Source organism: Carassius carassius, chromosome 31, assembly GCF_963082965.1.
Source record: "Carassius carassius chromosome 31, fCarCar2.1, whole genome shotgun sequence".
NCBI lineage: Eukaryota > Metazoa > Chordata > Actinopteri > Cypriniformes > Cyprinidae > Carassius > Carassius carassius.
Genome location: NC_081785.1, coordinates 17,968,705 through 17,988,474, shown reverse-complemented (window position 1 = coordinate 17,988,474; position 19,770 = coordinate 17,968,705). Strand labels below are relative to the sequence as shown.

Sequence of the window (19,770 nt, the reverse complement as noted above, 5' to 3'; positions counted from 1 at the left end):
TAAAATGATTTTTGTGAATCCAGTGGTCAAATGCTGTGTGTGTAATTACAGCCACCTGACCAGTGACTGGTTTTTGTGTGAGAATCCACAAAACTCAAAGACTTTCTGAATATATATAAGAATTAGGCTATTTCAGAAAGGAATATTTAAAAGATGAAAAAGAGGAATAAGGGAGTTGTGTGAGTAATATGTAATAATGTAATCAATAAAAAAGTAACTGTAGTCTGATTATGAGACTACATTTTATTTTAAAATGTAATGTAATCTTATTACAAGTACTTAATTTTTGGAATCTGATAACGTCATCCATTCAGTTACTACCCAGCTCTGCGTACTTCCTACACTAAACGTTACTCTAGTGTTAACAAATGCACATGCAAGATATAAACACATTTGCTGATGCAACCTTATGTAATTTTAGTTCTTTTTTTCTACAAGACTCATGTTTTACTGCTCCAAAGTGCAATGATGTACCAGATGAGCTACTGAGCAAGTTTACTACATCAGAAAAGTAATCAATCAATCAATCAATCAATCAATCAATCAATGAAAGTTCATTCAATCATGAACTATAATAAAACTGTTTTGGGATCATAGCATAGTCTTGTGCAAGGATCTGCGCAAAAATAAGCTTTTATTTATTTATAGCTAATCATAATTTTGTGTGAAAAAGGAATAAAAGTGTGAGTTCTGCTGTTCATTTCACTTGGAAAACGGCAATAAATTGTATTTATATGTGCTTTTTTTTTGGAGATTGCAAAAAAAAACAAAAAACAAACAAAAAAACATTCTAATGAGTCTATTTTGCTAATTCTACCAGTACCTGCATTATAATGCTAACTGGCTTTAGTAGAGTGTGGTTAGTCATTTAATATAGATTCATGCAAACTACTTTACTATGGCCAACGGTGCTGAATCTGTAACAATTACACCATTGTTTTCATCTGAAACCCTGGTGTCAAATCAGATTGGACCTTCAGTCTAATTATTTTGATCACTCACAAAAGATGCCCTGTTATAGTGCCACATGTGGCACTATTTATAGATTTTTGTGGTGGAAGACAGTGAGCTGATTGCTCAGAGATACTTAACAATGTGTTTCTGGGTTACAAAACATCTGACCACATCTGTTAAATAGCAAATGAGCAGATGTAGGGCCAGTGGTGCAATTTCTCAAAGATAAACCAGGGTGACTGATTTGATCATGTGTCCCACTGCGGTCTATGAGCCTGCCGAGCACATGTGCAGAGATGAGGGGTGGCGATGCTAATTGAGCTGTACTTCTGAAGCGATGATCGAGGCCCCCACAGCAAAGCTACAAGCCAGAAAAGATAAGCGTTGCACACGGCCACAAACAGAATGCCTTTTGTTTCTCTCTGCTAATGAATGGAGCTTCTGAACATTGTAGCCAGACTAGAACCTGCATGAAATGTTAGTGAAACGCACTTTTCCAGTATATTGTGCCAAAAAGGAAGCGATAATGGTGTGCTTGCCAAAAAATGTGATCAAATGATTTGTCACCAGGCTTTGTTTTGCATAAGAAAAATCTTTGGGTTTCTTTTATGTCCTCGCAAATTGGCTCCTAAAATATTTAAAAGCCCATTCGATCACCGAGGGCAGGAAAATGCTGTTGTGTGAGGAATCGCACAGGCTGTAGTCGCTCTGAGGCATTGTACATTACCAGATTCCTGTTTTTTTCTCAATTATAGGACTTTGTTTAAATAAAACAGCACTAGAATGGCATTCAAACAGCGGCTTACCTTTGATTCTAGTGGCTTGGAGGGTAAACAAGAACAGAATGAGGAATAATCCTGTTTTCAATGGCATGTTGCAGTAGATTATGTCCTTTTGGATGTAAAGTTGCTCATTGGAAAGAAAAGACAGTCCGTATCGACTTATCTCACATCCGAGGGTGAAAGAGTTAATTTCCATCGACTATGTGTCCAGGCTTCCATGGATGGTGCTGGTTTTGGGAACTACTGTAAATTGGGTGGTATTCCTGACAAGATGGTGCAGATTCTTGGTTACAGATTTGGTCTCAAGTGTGTGAGTGGGTGGAAGATTCTCTGTAGGGTATGAGGGGAATGATGAGGTTACAAACGCTGCCTTTTTTTTCCAGACTAATCTGTTTACCTCTCGCTGACTCCTAATCCCCGTGGGCTCATATGGTGAACTATTCTCATCCTGTTAGTAGCCTTCTGGGCTGGCATCTGCTAGCCATCTTGCTTCAGTCACAAGCCACTCGACTTGCCTACTTGCTCCGTTACCAGTCCGCCCGACGCCCGTCTCTCTCAGTCTGGCCCACTCGAGACAAGTTTCTCAGTCCTCTGCCAGCTTTTGTTGCTGCCAAGCTGAAACGCTGTATTCTACTCCCCCAGTTTGGGACAGCAAGCTCTGCCCTTTCTCTGATCATGGGGCCAGATCTGTGTACTGAGTGTGTGCTGTCGTACCCTTGTGGTGCATGTTAGTCCCCAGGCCTACTGCTTGAGCTGGGAAGAGGATTACACACACCCTGACTGCTTATTAAATTTCACAGCCATAAATAATTCTCTGCAGCTCAAAATCCATTCAAGACCTTCCACAGCACTGGACCATCCACATTGAATTTCCAGCTTTCAAGAGATAATGAGAACAGGCTGGTGGCCGTTTGTAACCAGCAGAAACCCTGCTGGAAATAGGAATTTTAATAATTTTTTACATAGTTAAGGCTCTGAATAAAGCTGCTCATTTTGCTTGTGGCTTGACAAAAAAGAAGTAAAAAACTCTTTTCTGCACTGCATCTTAAAGTGTTGATTTCAATTTATATTAGCACTAAAAACAAACTACTACTAATATGAATATGTTAAGCTTAAAAAGCATCAAACAAAACCACAAACAGGATAGTTTTTAATAAGCTGTATTCTAGATCTAAGTTGAGAAATATTGACATTTACCATGGTAAATAGTTTTTTTTACCAAAGGCCCATAGTTACATCAGTTATTGCTATTACTTTACAGTTATAGTTTTTAATTTTTTTTTATTGTGCCAACATTATTATTTTGCCATCAAAATGTTCTAGCAATGGTTGTAGTCCCAAATGTCTGAGACCATAAGGAATATACTTTTTCTGCACTTTTTTGTCATTGTTATAATTTTCTGCTGCAAATTGTATATTCATCACAGTTATATAAAATGATTCATTAACATGAATTTTTCATAATTTCTTTGGTATATCTCTCTTTTTCTTTAAAAACAGCATAAACTGCACTATGGACTCCAAAAGATAAAATGTAAAACCTGATGTTCCAAAATGATTTAATAATGATCTAAAGAACATATTCTTTGTCTTCAATGGAAGAACAATGAATCAGTCAAGGTCACAAACTACTTACTTATTTGATTAGTGACTTATGAATAGTGTAAAATCTTAAATATTTATTTATTGTTATGTCACGATGTTTCTTTTTTTATATTAAAAATTATTTCTTAATTCCTGCTTTAAATCAGTTTTTAAATTAATTATTTTTTTTTCTTTTTATTTAAACCCCAGATTTTCAATATGGCTTGTGTCTTATTAGACAGTTTAGGACACCCTGTCCAACAGCTCTCATGTTCTGCTTTAAACAGAATCAGAGGGAAACCCTATTCTGACTGATACCTGCAGCTCAATGACAAATCTCTGCGATCTGGCTTTCAAATTCACCTGTCCAATAGTGGAGTTAATTCATCTACCTGATGGCAGGAACAGTCCAGGGATATAGTATCAGCAATACTTATGCGGTAATGCAAGAAAGTTGGGAAAATCAGTTGGCTGGCCTTTCTATGTTTAATTGTCTTCGGGAGCCTGATTCAGTTAAGAGTGGTAAAAATGAGCTCAAATGCAAAGCAGGCTGACCTTCTCACATATGCTAATGAGTTCCATCACTGACCAATCAAAAGGGTAAACTTCAATTAACCTGGAGTGAGTGACTGTCTGGAGTCAGCACATCTCTTCTCGGCGTGTCCTCTGACAGAGCTTTATATTGATGGATGACAGTGACTGACTGAATTGTCACTGTCATAATCCCTGGATACAGCTCTCATTATTTTGCCCTATGCTGCGTGACATACATATGATCCGCTCATCTTTGCATGTGAGATCTCCCCAAGTTGTTCTACACAAATCCCTCAGATGAGATCTTATTATATAGATGTATCTATATAATATTATTACAAATGTTAAAAACTCACAACCAAATTAATAATCTTGATGCAAACAGAAAATACAACACTGTTTTATAAATTTGACAGAATTTTATTTGATGTATATGGATGTTTGACTTATTCTCTTTTATATATTTGATAACTATTTTTTTTTGTTTGTTAGTTTGTTTCATTTTTAAGTAGGCCTATATATTGAAGATCTTCATCTGCTGCTTAGGATTTAAGGTAATTATGAACTCCAGCTGTGGTTTAATCTAAAAAGAAAACAGCACCATATGAGAACAGGTGCTCTAGGCTTATATTAGCAAAAATTATTATAATTGTGTAATGGGCAGCTTCTCTTGACAAATGTGGCCGATTCTGTCATACATTGAGCTTTTGCTGCTGCAGGCTTCCCCTATGGGTGATCATGGGTAATGCTTTGACTGGAGATTGAGCTCATGTCATGACTGAGCTATCAAACTCAACCTACTTATTTTGCAATGCGCATTCGAATAGTGTTTTCAGATACTCTGTGATTGATTGAGCCCTTCTTGTCTGCAAAAGTGGGGAGACGAAGAAAATCAATCATGTTATTGAGCTCAATATATCATACATGCAATGAAAAGATCACACAGACCAAACACAAGATTGTGATATTTGTATAGCTCTGGATTTATAAATGCTTTGAAGCCACCAGGGGGCAAACTTTGACTTAATTAAACCCTTTATGTACAGTCGTGGCCAAAAGTTTTGAGAATTACATAAATATTAGTTTTCAAAAAGTTTGCTGCTAAACTGCTTTTAGATCTTTGTTTCAGTTGTTTCTGTGATGTACTTAAATATAATTATAAGCACTTCATACGTTTCAAAGGCTTTTATCGACAATTACATGACATTTATGCAAAGAGTCAGTATTTGCAGTGTTGGCCCTTCTTTTTCAGGACCTCTGCAATTCCACTGGGCATGCTCTCAATCAACTTCTGGGCCAAATCCTTACTGATAGCAACCCATTCTTTCATAATCACTTCTTGGAGTTTGTCAGAATTAGTGGGTTTTTGTTTGTTCACCTGCCTCTTGAGGATTGACCACAAGTTCTCAATGGGATTAAGATCTGGGGAGTTTCCAGGCCATGGACCCAAAATTTCAACATTCTGGTCCCTGAGCCACTTAGTTATCACTTTTGCCTTATGGCACGGTGCTCCATCGTGCTGGAAAATGCATTGTTCTTCACCAAACTGTTGTTGGATTGTTGGAAGAAGTTGCTGTTGGAGGGTGTTTTGGTACAATTCTTTATTCATGGCTGTGTTTTTGGGCAGAATTGTGAGTGAGCCCACTGCCTTGGATGAGAAGCAACCCCACACATGAATGGTGTCAGGATGCTTTACTGTTGGCATAACACAGGACTGATGGTAGCGCTCACCTTTTCTTCTCCGGACAAGCCTTTTTCCAGATGCCCCAAACAATCGGAAAGGGGCTTCATCGGAGAATATGACTTTGCCCCAGTCCTCAGCAGTCCATTCACTATACTTTCTGCAGAAGATCAATCTGTCCCTGATGTTTTTTTTGGAGAGAAGTGGCTTCTTTGCTGCCCTTCTTGACACCAGGCCATCTTCCAAAAGTCTTCACCTCACTGTGTGTGCAGATGCGCTCACACCTGCCTGCTGCCATTCCTGAGCAAGCTCTGCACTGGTGGCACTCCGATCCCGCAGCTGAATCCTCTTTAGGAGACCATCCTGGCACTTGCTGGACTTTCTTGGACGCCCTGAAGCCTTCTTTACAAGAATTAAACCTCTTTCCTTGAAGTTCTTGATGATCCTATAAATTGTTGATTTAGGTGCAATCTTAGTAGCCACAATATCCTTGCCTGTGAAGCCATTTCTATGCAACGCAAAGATGTCTGCACGCGTTTCTTTGCAGGTCACCATGGTTAACAATGAAAGAACAATGATTTCAAGCATCACCCTCCTTTTAACATGTCAAGTCTGCCATTCTAACCCAATCAGCCTGACATAATGATCTCCAGCCTTGTGCTCGTCAACATTCTCACCTGAGTTAACAAGACGATTACTGAAATGATCTCAGCAGGTCCTTTAATGACAGCAATGAAATGCAGTGGAAAGGTCTTTTTGGGATTAAGTTCATTTTTCATGGCAAAGAAGGACTATGCAATTCATCTGATCACTCTTCATAACATTCTGGAGTATATGCAAATTGCTATTATAAAAGCTTAAGCAGCAACTTTTCCAATTTCCAATATTTATGTAATTCTCAAAACTTTTGGCCACGACTGTATATGTACTGTATATCTAACAGAAAAAGAAATCCTTTAGTATACATTCCTGTTGTAGATCTCCATTACTGAACTAGATCGATTCATGGTAGAAATACTTTTCTCTGGTGTTCAGCTTATAAACACATCACATATAAATTTATAAGTGCTAGTGTATAAGAGTACAGTGAATACAGTGCATATGTGATATATTATGTTCGATCTCATGTCATACCCAAGGAAAGAAGTCATTGAAATGCACTTTCATTCCAGCCGTTTGTGAATGGCTACTCTGATTGCTAGATAAATGGCCGGCTGTCTAGAGTACATGCAAGGTGAATTGTAAACAGTGGAAATTGCCCTAAATATGGCCATCTGTTCTGAAAATGAGAAGCATAATAGATGCTGTGACAGTGACCATAGACTGACATCGGCATGACACAAAACATAGCCACTTAAGTCACAGAAATCTCCTGTTTTCAAACAAGCCATCACACGACAAAATGCTTTTTCCAGCAGTATATTTATGACTGTGTCCAGTGAAGCCACTCTACATCTATATGTGCTATGAAGAGCCGAGATGTGCTGCCCCCAGGAAACTTCAGCAGACCAGCGTAATGACTGTGTGCTATGGAGAGAAGAATTTCAAATTTGACTCTCACTCCTAGCAGACCGAATTCAGTGTCCTTGAAGATTTGATGTCATGTTAAAATGAAAGCATTTTCAGAACTAATGCAGAGTCGTTGACCATTGACAATAACATATCCACATGCTGGTGTGACAATGTCAGTATAGTGTTTACCGAAGCTTATCATATTTATTTAATTTTAATACCATTGTTCCGGTTGCTTATAGCCATTACTTACCATTGAAAGTTAGACGGAACTGACATCATTTTTCCAAAAAGTGAATGGGAAAGTCTTACGTATCTAGCCAAATATACTTGAGTAAAAGTAAATAAAAAGGTTTGGTCATTTTGTTGTATGTAGGTATTTAAAAGCAAAAAGAAATGTGTAAGTGAATGATGAAATTAAGAGATTTTCACATTAAAGGTCTTTTACATTACATTTCACATTAAAGGTCTTTGATGCACTAAAAGGAACCTGTTCAGTCACAGATTTCTCATGTGTAAAGCTCAAGGGCAAACTACCCCTCTGGTGAACGTTAAAATCAGCTTTATTGTAGTTTGAATGTTTAATATACAGTTATATATTATAGTTGTATAGTGGTGAGACAAATCAAATTAAAAACAAGGACAAATTACCTGTTTTGGCTGTTTGCATTTTACATTTGAAGATTTTGAAAATATTAAATTATTTGAAATAATGATTTGTACATATATACACTACCAAAAAAAAAAAACTCACCATGGCTGCAATGCTGCAATATTGAAATACCTGTTTCCTGTTTTAATATATTTTAAAATATAATTTATTCCTGTGATGCGAAGCTGAATTTTCAGCAGCCATTATGCCAGTCTTCATTGTCACAAGGTATTTATCATTTCACAAATATACTAAAAACAATGATAAGCATATCATAACTTTTAAAGGCTTTTATTGGCAAAAAAATATGAGTCAATATTTACAGTGTTGACTCTTGTTGTTCATAACCTCTGCAGTTCGCTCTGGCATGAGGGATATTAGCTTCTGGGCCAAATCCTGACTGATGGTGATCCATTCTTACCTTATTAGTTCTCTGGGTTGATCACAATTTGTGTTCATCTGCTTGTCCATTCTTCTTTTGAGAAATGACCACAGGTTCTCTATGGGATTGAAATATGGGGAGTTGCCTCGCCATGGATGCAAAATTTCAATGTAATGATCTTCGAGCCACTTCTTTATCACTCTTGCTTTGTGACATGGTGCTCAATCATGCTGGAAAATGCACGGATCATCACCAAACTGCTAATGGATCGTTGAAAGAAGTCGCTCTTGCAGGACATTTTGATACCATTCTTTATTCATGGCAGTGTTTTTGGGCAGAATAATGAGAGAGCACACTCCATTGGACCAGTCTTCTGCTGTCCAATCCTTGTACTTCCTGCGATATTTCATTCTGTCCTTGACATTTTTCTTGGAGAGAAATTTTTCTTTGCTGCCATTCTTGACACCAGGCCATTGTCCAAAAGTCTTGGTCTCACTGTGCTGAGCAAGCTCTTCACTGCTGGTGACACGCTTATGTAACTGATTCCTCAGGAGGACCTGGTGCCCAGGAAACTCTGGGATGTCCTGAAGACTTCTTTACTGCAGTCGAACCTTTCTACTTGAACTTCTTGATGATCCAGTAAATGGCTCTTTCGTTGTAGCAGTTTACTTGTAAGTGAGGCCATTTTGATGTAAACCAAGGATGGCTGCATGTGTTTATTTGGAGGTCACCATTGCTAACAAGAACACAATGATTGAAGGTGCTTCTTCCCTCCATCAGTCTGGTCTTACAATCTAATTAGTGATTTCAAATGACTAGTACTCATTCACACTTCCACATGTGCTGCTGATATAATTAGTCAATTTATGTTAGCTGGTCATTTTGTGTCAGGTTGAAAATACAGTGATGTATATATATATATATATATATATATATATATTGTATATATATATTGTGACAGGTGCCGCTCCTGTCAGCTAAGAACAAGAAACGGAGGATACAATTCACACAGGTTCACCAAAATTGGACAATAGAAGATTGGAAAAAACATTGCCTGGTCGATTAGTCTCAATTTCTGCTGGGGCATTCAGATGGTAGGGTCAGAATTTGGCATAAAGAACATGAAAGCATGGATCCATCCTGCCTTGTCTCAGTGGTTCAGGCTGGTGCTGGTTGTGAATGGTGTGGGGAATATTTTCTTGGCACACTTTGGACCCCTTAGTACCAATTGGGCATCGCTTAAATGATCGCTTGACCATATCCATGACCATGTCCATCCCTTTATGACTACATGATGGCTACTTCCAGCAGGATAATGCACCATGTCACAAAGCTCAAATCATCTCAGACTGGTTTCTTGAACATGACGATGAGTTCACTTTACTCGAATGTCCTCCACAGTCACCAGATCTCAATCCAACAGAGCAGCTTTGGGATGTGGTGGAACGGGAGATTCTCATCATGGATGTGCAGCTGACAAATCTGCAGCAACTGTGTGATCCTATCATGTCAATATGGACCAAAATCTCTGAGGAATGTTTTCAACACATTGTTGAGTCTGTGCCAAAAGGGGGTCCAACCATGCATAGTCAAATATGTACTAAAAAAAAACCAAAAAAAAAAACCTTATTTTCAAGTATAAATTCCCTTGAATAAAACATACAGTACTGGGTTATTATTCTAGTAGCACTTGTTTGTATTTGTCCAGGAAGCACTTCTTATCTAGCTAATAGCATTCCAAATTGTTTGCTTGCCATCTGTTGTTTGCAATAGTCTCATATGCGACACTAAAGCACTTTTGCAAGTCACTCTGCATAAGAGCGTTTGATGCTGGTTTGATAAATTCCTTAATGTAAAAGTATAGAAATGAAGTGCAATTACTATAGTACTTTATACCCCTGCATAAGAGTCAGTTTTCTCAGAATAGAAACACTGGTTTACTGGTTATGTTGCAGCACTGAAACTGCTACACATCATATTTTTAATGGGGGAATATATTTCCCCTGATAATTCATGCTTACTAAGGTAGACCAAAACTCTGCTTTCCATAAATGAGCATGTTTCTATATTCTAGAGACATAATCTATGAATGTCACATCATTTATCCTGATAAACACTTACAATTATTGAGATGCATTAAGGTAATTTTTCCTGCCATGACATTACAATGCAAGTATAGACACTTTTATTTCATAGATTTAAGTAACAAATAACTCTTCTGAAAAACAAAGCAAATCTTTAGTCTAAAATCCATGGTTAAGTCGCAAAATTATGACGTTCTGCATGTGGTATTAAAAGACACCTCATCTGTCATAACTTGATGTGATTATTGCAATATTCTTTTTTTCCAATATTCAATATTTTTTTCCGCAACTGTAATAATTTAAAGGGATAATTCACCCCGAAATTAATATATTATCATTTACTCACCCTCAAGTTGTTCCAAACCTGTATGAGTTTCTTTCTTCTGTTTACCAGGAAAGAGGATACTCTGTAACCAAACAGTTTCTGAATGCTCCAAAGCTTCCGATGGCTACCAGCAGCTGTTTAGTAACCAACATCCTTCTAATTTTCTCCTTTTGCATTCAACAGAAGAAAGAAATTCACGCAGGTTGAAGTTCAAGTTGAGGATGAGTAAATTATATTGATTTTTGAGCATGCCTATAAGAATCAACATTTGAATAACACATAATGGTCAAAATCTATAATCTGAATATCGACTGCCAGCAATGGCTTTGTTAAAGCTTTGACTACCATCATTTCACATTTGATCCCGTTCAGTTATGCTAACCACGTTGAAAATCAAGTCTCCTTGCTATGCAGTGATGCACAGGCACAATCAGAATTGCTGATGCTGTCAAACCATCGATGTGAAGGGATTATTGTTTGATTATAAGGATGACCTCTACATTTTAAATGTAAATGTTTGTAAATGAAGAGCAGATATTAATTTACCCATCATGCTGACTTTCTTTGTGAGCATTTCCGCGAGCAGGTTTGATCTTCTATATCCCTATCTCCCCTTTTCTTTATTGTGTCTTCAGCTGTTAATTAATGGCATTGCATAAGAAGACACTAATTCGCTAATAGTGATGAAATTACTTAAACATCTCTTTAAACAGTGAGACGGCAGACAGCCCAGACTCTCGCAGATTATATAACACATTATTTGCAAAGTCTCTGCTCCTTTTGAGACAAGATTGTGCCATTTCAAATGTCAAAATATCCTTGAGAAAGATAAGATGCATGCTATAGAGTACGGAATGCTTAAAAGTGGAATAGTCATTAAAAGCGCTTGAATAATGTGGCATTCACGACGTCGCTTCACAGATGCCGACATTACGGAGCGGACTTCCTCCCTAAAGCAGATGAATGTCAGATGTCAAGATGAAGACCTCTGTCAGAGGAGTCTGTTTCCTCTGAATCTGAGCGGGTGTTTGGATCAAAATTAATGACTTTTTGTCTTGACATTTACTGAACTGTTGGTTGCTGTCTGTTATGGACCATGTAGAAATATAATGGATTAATGGCCTGTGCTAAACTCATTATCTGGATAGCATTCGTAAGACAAATGCCTAAATGTTTCCCGACATAGTCTTGATTTTGAACATACCTAAAATATTTCCTTCCTCCATACTTCCTTTAGTGGAATTAATAATCCTGAGGTAAATAATGCAGAGGCACAGCAAAGATATAAAGCAATAAAACAGTATAAGGCTGATAATAAGCCACTCCAACAAGTAAACAGGTATCTGTCAATCTCAAGGAATGGCATTTGGATTAAATAAATAAATTACTGCAGCAAGTAGAAAAACGAGCTGTACATGCAGGTATTTTGCAAAAGCATCAGCTTAGACATTAATTTTATGTATAAATGCCTGCAAGTGCATTGTTCTGTTTACAAATTCAGATATTTGAATGTTACAATCTTTAAAATATTAGGTTTTAAACAAAATCTGGATGTCTCACTTTTTGAACCACATGTTTTTACTCCATGCAGATATGCTCTGGGAAAAATACATATTTATTAAAGACTGGATAAGGTATGACACATGATTGACATACAGATGTGATCTATAGCTGTAGATGAGCAGGTAGTAGGACATATGGCTAGTGATATGTGTTCTTAAAGAGATACTTCACCCATTTTCTTTTTTGAGACATTTACTCATATAAATAAAAATATACTCTAAAAATATAATCTTTCCAAGCTATATGGTAACTTTGTGTGAGGAACTGACCTACATTTATGGTTCGGCATCATTTATCACTGGCTTCTTGATACCATTTGTGATTGTAAGTAAATGAGATTTTAAAGGGAATATTGGATGCAAGTCACTTTCACAAGGTCTTCTTGTCCAATAAATGTGTCTCAGCAGTGTGTGGACACAAGCACCATACAATGATAAAAATCAATTTACTCCTTTTTTTAATTAGTCTCAATTATCAAGGTGTTTTGATTTTCTGAGCAGTATGACATCATACTGCTAAGGCCCCACCCATGACTGTCACGGCTTACGCTGCTGGAAGGAACACGGAGCCGAGGGATAAACGAAACAAGGATTTATTAAATCAAACATAGGCAAATAACAGGTGGCAAGTGGCAAGTAACAGGTAACAAGTGGCAAGTAACAGGTAACAAGAGGACAGGTAGACAAGTAACAAGTAGACGAGTAGACCCGACAAAACAGAACTGAAAGGACAAGGCTTTTATACACAGGATAATAGGGAAAACACAGGTGGATGGAATGACTAAATTAACAGGGACATGGAACACATGCGGAAATGACTAGACACACCTGGGAACTAATCAAACCACATAGAGACAGAAACTGGGTCACAGGGGCAAAAACACACAAAATGAGTCCAGGTGTGTGACAGTACTCCCCCCTCCCGGTAGGTGCGTCCTCGCACCGTAGAAACAACAAAGGGAGGCGTGGGTGGGAACTTGGGAGGAGGTTCCGGTGGAGGACAGCCTCCCAGGAGGGGGCAAGCAGACAGGGACTACAGAGGAAGGAGCCAGGGAGGAGATGACGGAGGGAGGAGCCAGGGAGGAGACAGGAAGGATCTGAAGCAGGAGGTACCCAGCAGGACCCAGGCCACAGCCATAACGGCCCAAGGTGGGGCCGACGGTGGAAGGAGCCATGGAGGAGGAATGGTCACCGACTCCAGGGACTCGACCCACGGCAACGGAGCAAGTGGAGGAGGAGCCCGAGGCGGAGACGGAGAGCCGAAGAGCCAGGGTGACGGGGAGGAGCCGGAGGTCCTAGGCGGAACTGATGGCTCTGGTGACTGACGCGGCGAAGTGGATCCGGAAGGCCGCGGTGAGGCCAGAGTGACCGAGGACTGAGGTGTAGCCGAGGGGATGAAGGAGCCTGACGGAGCCGGAGGGATGGAGGGATGAGGCGAAGCCGGAGGAGTGGAGTCCCGAGGCATAAGATGGACGACGCCAGACCAAGGCGGAGCCGGAGGGACGAGGGAGCCAGGCAGAGCCTGCGGACTGCCGGGCCACGGCGGAGAGGAAGGAGCTAGGAGCCATGGTGGAGCCGACGGGTCAACGGGCCGAGGCGGAGTCCAGGCCTCAGAGGCTGGAGGCGGAGGTGAGGGAGACGCCGACCAAGGCGTCGCTGGAGGATGGCGGTCCCGCTGAGCTCGCACCACAATGATGGTAGGCTGAGGGCGAGCAGAGGGGCAGCCAGACGACAGTGGAGGAGGAGGCAGGAGTGGGTGGGAGGGTGGGAATTTTGGAGGAGCAGGCATTGGAGTAAGCTCTGGGGCTGGAGCCCTTCCTGGGCTTAACGGAGGATCAGGAGCCCGTCCTGGGCTTAACGGAGGATCAGGAGCCCGTCCTGGGCTTAACGGAGGCTCAGGAGCCCGTCCTGGGCTTAACGGAGGCTCAGGAGCCCGTCCTGGGCTTAACGGAGGCTCAGGAGCCCGTCCTGGGCTTAACGGGGGTTCAGGAGCCCGTCCTCGGCTTAACGGGGGATCAGGAGCCCGTCCTGGGCTTAAAGGAGGATCAGGAGCCCGTCCTGGGCTTAACGGGGGTTCAGGAGCCCGTCCTGGGCTTAACGGGGGTTCAGGAGCCCGTCCTGGGCTTAACGGGGGTTCAGGAGCCCGTCCTGGGCTTAAAGGAGGATCAGGAGCCCGTCCTGGGCTTAACGGAAGATCAGGAGCCCGTCCTGGGCTTAACAGAGGATCAGGAGCCCGTCCTGGGCTTAAAGGAGGATCAGGAGCCCGTCCTGGGCTTAAAGGAGGATCAGGAGCCCGTCCTGGGCTTAAAGGAGGATCAGGAGCCCTTCCTGGGCTTAACAGAGGATCAGGAGCCCGTCCTGGGCTTACAGGAGGATCAGGAGCCCGTCCTGGGGTTAACGGAAGATCAGGAGCCCTTCCTGGGCTTAACAGAGGATCAGGAGCCCGTCCTGGGCTTACAGGAGGATCAGGAGCCCGTCCTGGGCTTAACAGAAGATCAGGAGCCCTTCCTGGGCTTAACAGAGGATCTGGCATAGGTGAATTGGAAACCCCCTCATTTTGACCCATTTGGCGCTCCACATTTTGCTCCCTCGTGGTGGGCAGTGTCGCCGGCTCTCGCACCTGGTCTGACGGGTTGCTCTCTGGCTCTCCGTCATCGGTGGGCTCGGGCTTATGCCTCGTACCGTGGGGAGATTGTAGGCTGGGCTCTGGGTCCAGAGTGGACCTGGCGAGATCCTCCATTGGGCCGACCGTGAGAGGTGACCCATTTCTCACCAGATTCCACTCTATAAATGCAGCGAAATCCTCCCGAGGACCATCTTCGGGCGACAACGCTCTGCACCTGGAGTTCAGGCTGACGTGATAAAAGGTGCAGAGCGCGTGGTCCGGGTAGCTGGTGGCATTAGCTATCAAGAGAAACCGTCTGGTATGGTCCTCGAGAGACAGTCCCTCCTGCTCCAGCAGGAGGAGGAGGTATTCGGGGCGATAGAGGGGATCCATGACACACTACGGAAAGAAAAAGACTGTGAAAAAACGGAAAACAAAACGGAGGGAAAACACGCAGTTTTTTTAACTTTTTAGGTCGGGTCTTCTGTCACGGCTTACGCTGCTGGAAGGAACACGGAGCCGAGGGATAAACGAAACAAGGATTTATTAAATCAAACATAGGCAAATAACAGGTGGCAAGTGGCAAGTGGCAAGTAACAGGTAACAAGAGGACAGGTAGACAAGTAACAAGTAGACGAGTAGACCCGACAAAACAGAACTGAAAGGACAAGGCTTTTATATACAGGATAATAGGGAAAACACAGGTGGATGGAATGACTAAATTAACAGGGACATGGAACACATGCGGAAATGACTAGACACACCTGGGAACTAATCAAACCACATAGAGACAGAAACTGGGTCACAGGGGCAAAAACACACAAAATGAGTCCAGGTGTGTGACAATGACCACTTAAAGATATTAGCATATTTCTGCCCTCAGCAAGTTGTACGCCGTTTTCCCTGCGCTCAAGCAGCTGTAGTGATCTCAACAATCTCATAAGCAATGCAGATGTTTTGTAGTTGGATGTAAAAGTGAACAGGCCATGTGTGCAATATATGCCTGAGTGATTTGTATGTTGATTATATCAAGGTCGTATGTTATCAAAGACAAGTGGTAATCATATGCCCGCAAATGAGTGCTTCTCTGTTCGCTCATGATTAATGCTCCATCCATAGAGGACATTAAGGATAAGGAGGGAAAAAAGACCTTTATTTGCGATTAGTCATGTGCTATAACCAAATATTTCAATTTTAATTATATTAAATAAATAAAAAACAACAAAAGAAAAACACTGAATGACAACAACGGCTTATAACAGAAATGCAAGATTAATTTTGCATAGTATTAAATCTACTACTTTCAATGAGTTTCGAAGAAAAGTTAAATGACAAAGACAAGAGATTCAATTCAAATTAATTAAACAAGAAAACAAATCATTAACGGCTCCTCCAAGCATGTCCAAATCATTTTATACTAATGCTACTCGAGATTAAAGACATATTGATCAGCATACTCCAAAAAGACCAATATGGTTAGGGGGAAAAAAACAACGACAGACATTTATGCCATCATGTTGCTTGCTTTCCCAGCACCGTCGCTTTCTGAGAGCTAATTTACGATTCACTGTTAAGCGGTTCTGACAGGACAGCTTACACTTATTGCGGGTGTTTGCATGGTGTTAAGCATTCAAGCTGTAATACTATAAAATTAGGTCTTTAAAACTCACTTCACATCAACTTCGTAGACATTAAAAGGGTCTGCACTCCAAAACCAGTGAAAATATCAGCATGATTTTCATTTTCTTGATGATTTTCATATCCGTTTCTAGTCCATTGGCCCCCTGCTTATAAATGTCTCCAATTTCACAGGCTGCTGTAGGAGGTTTTGCAGCATGGTAAGTAAATCAATATCCATCATGACTACACATACAAAGAAAGGGCTGAAGGAAACACAGGCTCATTTTTGGAAAAGCAGATTTGTGGGAAATTTCAAATGTGCCTTTTTGCGAGATGCTGCGGCTTTGCAGTGATCCTTTCCTTTCACCTCCATATGGGCTTGATAGGTCGATATCTCCCCCTCAGCCCTTTTCTTGTGCATCTTTGACGTATTACTCACCTCTTGTGGTAGACGTGTCATTCTCAGTTACTCAGTGATCTCTCATACTGCCAAGTGACAGATAATATGACTTATGGGTGCATAGCACAGAATTTGTTAGAAGTAGGTCTCAAGTCTCATCTAAATCTTAATGGCCTCGGGGTGGTCAGTTTAACTCTGTCTGAGGCTCTCATATTGCTGATGATTGTATAGTGAGTACTTGACCTCAGTATACATTCCCACTGCTTGCTCTCATCAAACAAGGACTTTTCACCAAAACACCCACATTTTTGGGAGCTTGGAAAAGGAGAGCCACTAGAATAGATTTAGGTACAAGAATTTATCATCAGTAGGCCTGTTTTCATTATTCAAGCATAAGATAAGCATGCACTGCTCTATGACGAATATGCATATTCATATTGGATGTGAGCAAGCAAATGGATTGCCCAACGTATTTATTAAGTTTAGGATCAGTCAGCAGCTATAAGCAGTGATCACATAAGAGCAATTTAATTGCACATTTTTTTAAAGACAATGAAGCTTTTTACACATTTTTGCATTATTAATTAGTAACTAGTTGACCACAAGCTGTCAAAGCACTATTACGGAATCCAAAGTCATTGTAAATTATGCTCAGTTTTGCAGGAGTAGCCTACATCTAGTAAGTCAAACAAGGCCCACATAACAGGGTTTATAAAACGGCTGTTTGGGATTTTTGATGACCAGTTTGATTGACCGCTCATCTAGGAAACCTGTATCTGTATCTCTACTAAACTAATCAATTCGCTAATCATTTCTTGGCCATTTACTTCTTTATTTCGTGATTTTTTGTATTTTTTAAAGCAGTCATGTGATATATGTGCAGTCAGACGGTCATTACCAGGACAAAGGATCAAGGAGGTAATTTCGTATGAATTGATGTGAATCGTAGGAAAACGTACGATTTGTACAATGTTAGTTTTTCTACACAATTAGCCACGACGTGAAACTGGAGTTAATTGCTTACACAATGGCTACTGTTGCATTTTAACATTTAACTTTTTTTTTTTATTATTATGAAACAAGTGAGGAAAATTTCACTTTTTGAACTAGCAGCAAGGCGTGGGCTGTTTCTAAGCAGTTAATGGAGTAACCAAGGTTGTGTGTTTGTGAAAGAAAAGAAAAAAGCGCGATGGAGGGAGCGCGCGTGTGATTACCTGCGTCTGCTGCGGGCGGCTCTCGGCAAGGTTAATAGGCAGAATCATATTACAGACAATGAGGCTATTAGATTAATTAGTTAAGACAAAATTGAAATACTTTGTCATTTCTATTCTGTTGTCTGTCATTTATTTGATTGGCCGTATATTTGTTTCGTTTCCTTTGTGCCATGCTGATAAAAAAAAAAACCTTGAAATAATAATATGTGACTGTAATGAACTGGAACTGCTTCAAATCCCTGCAGGTGTAACAATCAACACCTTAGACTCTCTGTCGACCAATCAGAATCAAGCATTCAACAACGCAGCGATATTACTTGCGATAATGACCGTCTGACTGCATGATTATCCTAATATTATTTATCTTTTTATACTATCGTCTGCAACATCTAAATCTTATGAGTTTGTGAAAAGCTTTTTTAAAATCCTCATTCGACATGGTGTATATTATTGGATTGATAAGTGAGTTCACATAGCCAAGCCAATTGAAAAAGTCAAAGAGTTCTGCGCAAAAGCAGGATGGACAGAGGGGAACCAGCAGTGTGTAAATGAAAAACGGCAACCAGCACACAATATAGGCTCCCAAAATAACGCCCAGGGTTTTGGTGGCTTTCCTCTCGCGCGCAGCCGAGATTCTCTTTTTCTCCAGAAGTGAATCGGACACAGTTACTCTAATTTGATTGTCACTGCCTAGAGACCCGCTGTCCGAGTAAAGGTCTTGCCTTCCACAATTCAAAGGAGAAGTCGAAGCCACCGAAGCGGGAGAATTAGTGCTCAGATGTGCCGAAGTTAGTCTTTTCCCCGCTTTTTTGGGCGACTGCTTCAAAATGCGCTTCCGCGCCTCCACGTAAATCCGCCCGTACAGGGCGATGAGCAACAGTGTAGGGATGTAGAAAGCTCCGAAAGTGGAGTAGATGGTGTAGAAGATGTGGTCCGTGTTGACCGAGCAGGTGGTGAGCTCCCCCGCCTTCACCTGTCGCCAGAAGAAAGGCGGCAGGGAGATGGAGATGGCGATGATCCAGGCGGTCGCCACCATCCCCGCGGCGCGCGCTTTGGTGCGTTTCTTGGCATACTCGACCGCGTCCGTTATAGCCCAGTATCGATCCAAGGCGATTACGCAGAGGTGTAGAATGGACGCGGTGCAACAGGTGATATCTGAGGACAGCCAGATGTCGCAGATAACCTGCCCAAGCGACCACACATGCGTGACCGTGTAAAGCACGCAAATGGGCATCACGAGCACCGACACAAGAAGGTCCGTGACGGCCAGGGACGCTATCAAGAAGTTCGCCGGTGTCTGGAGCTTTCTGGACTGGGAGATGGTGGCGATGACAAACGCATTGCTTAATATCGTCGCAAGAGTGATGAGACCCAGAACTGACGCTAAGGTGACTTGAAACGCGAAACTTTCTTGTATTTCGTCCGTTTTAGGTGTTAAAGTCACATTGGTGCCGGTCGAGCTGTTCAAAACCTCGAAATGGCCAGGTGTTGGTTTGAAGTGACCGCTGCGCTCCATCCCAGCAGACATGTGTTTTCATATTTTGAAAGTAAAGCAATATTTTCGGCGCTTCATGATATCTGCCAGCTCCAGCATCAGGTGCAGACAAACGCTCGTGGATGTTTTCGTTCTGTGGCATGCAAATATATATTTCGGCTTCATTCTAATTCTCAAACTTCGGTGTCTAAGACAAATCAGCGGCGGATATGCCAGATGCAAAATTGCACAATATAAAGCACCCCAGAAGTTGTGTAAGAACATCCCTGCTCCTCTTGCATCACGTCCACAATCGAGTCATCTTTAGATACTTGGCCCGCAAGCAGCGGCAGTTCTTCACAGGTTTCACTGATAGGCGGTCGCAGGGTTCTTGCTTTTTATAGG

General features: G+C 41.2%; 2 protein-coding genes across 2 annotated transcripts in view; both read right to left on the bottom strand.

Moving 5' to 3' along the window:
• Positions 1-2,437, bottom strand: part of LOC132111684 (interphotoreceptor matrix proteoglycan 1-like) — a 29,123-nt gene extending 26,686 nt beyond the window's left edge. The window contains exon 1 of the mRNA XM_059519222.1: positions 1,761-2,437. Within this exon, the coding sequence (XP_059375205.1) occupies positions 1,761-1,932 (172 nt within the window). The 5' untranslated portion in view covers positions 1,933-2,437. The remainder of the gene's footprint in view (positions 1-1,760) is intronic.
• Positions 2,438-17,131: 14,694 nt separating this feature from the next.
• On the bottom strand, positions 17,132-19,770 carry LOC132112108 (5-hydroxytryptamine receptor 1B-like). The gene has a single exon (XM_059519692.1). It carries the CDS (start codon positions 19,417-19,419, stop codon positions 18,265-18,267), a length of 1,155 nt encoding a protein of 384 aa, XP_059375675.1. The 5' UTR covers positions 19,420-19,770; the 3' UTR covers positions 17,132-18,264.

Coding starts and splice junctions, on each gene's coding strand:
- LOC132112108 (XM_059519692.1), bottom strand. CDS start 19,419: ATGTCTGCTGGGATGGAGCGCAGCGGTCACTTCAAACCAACACCTGGC.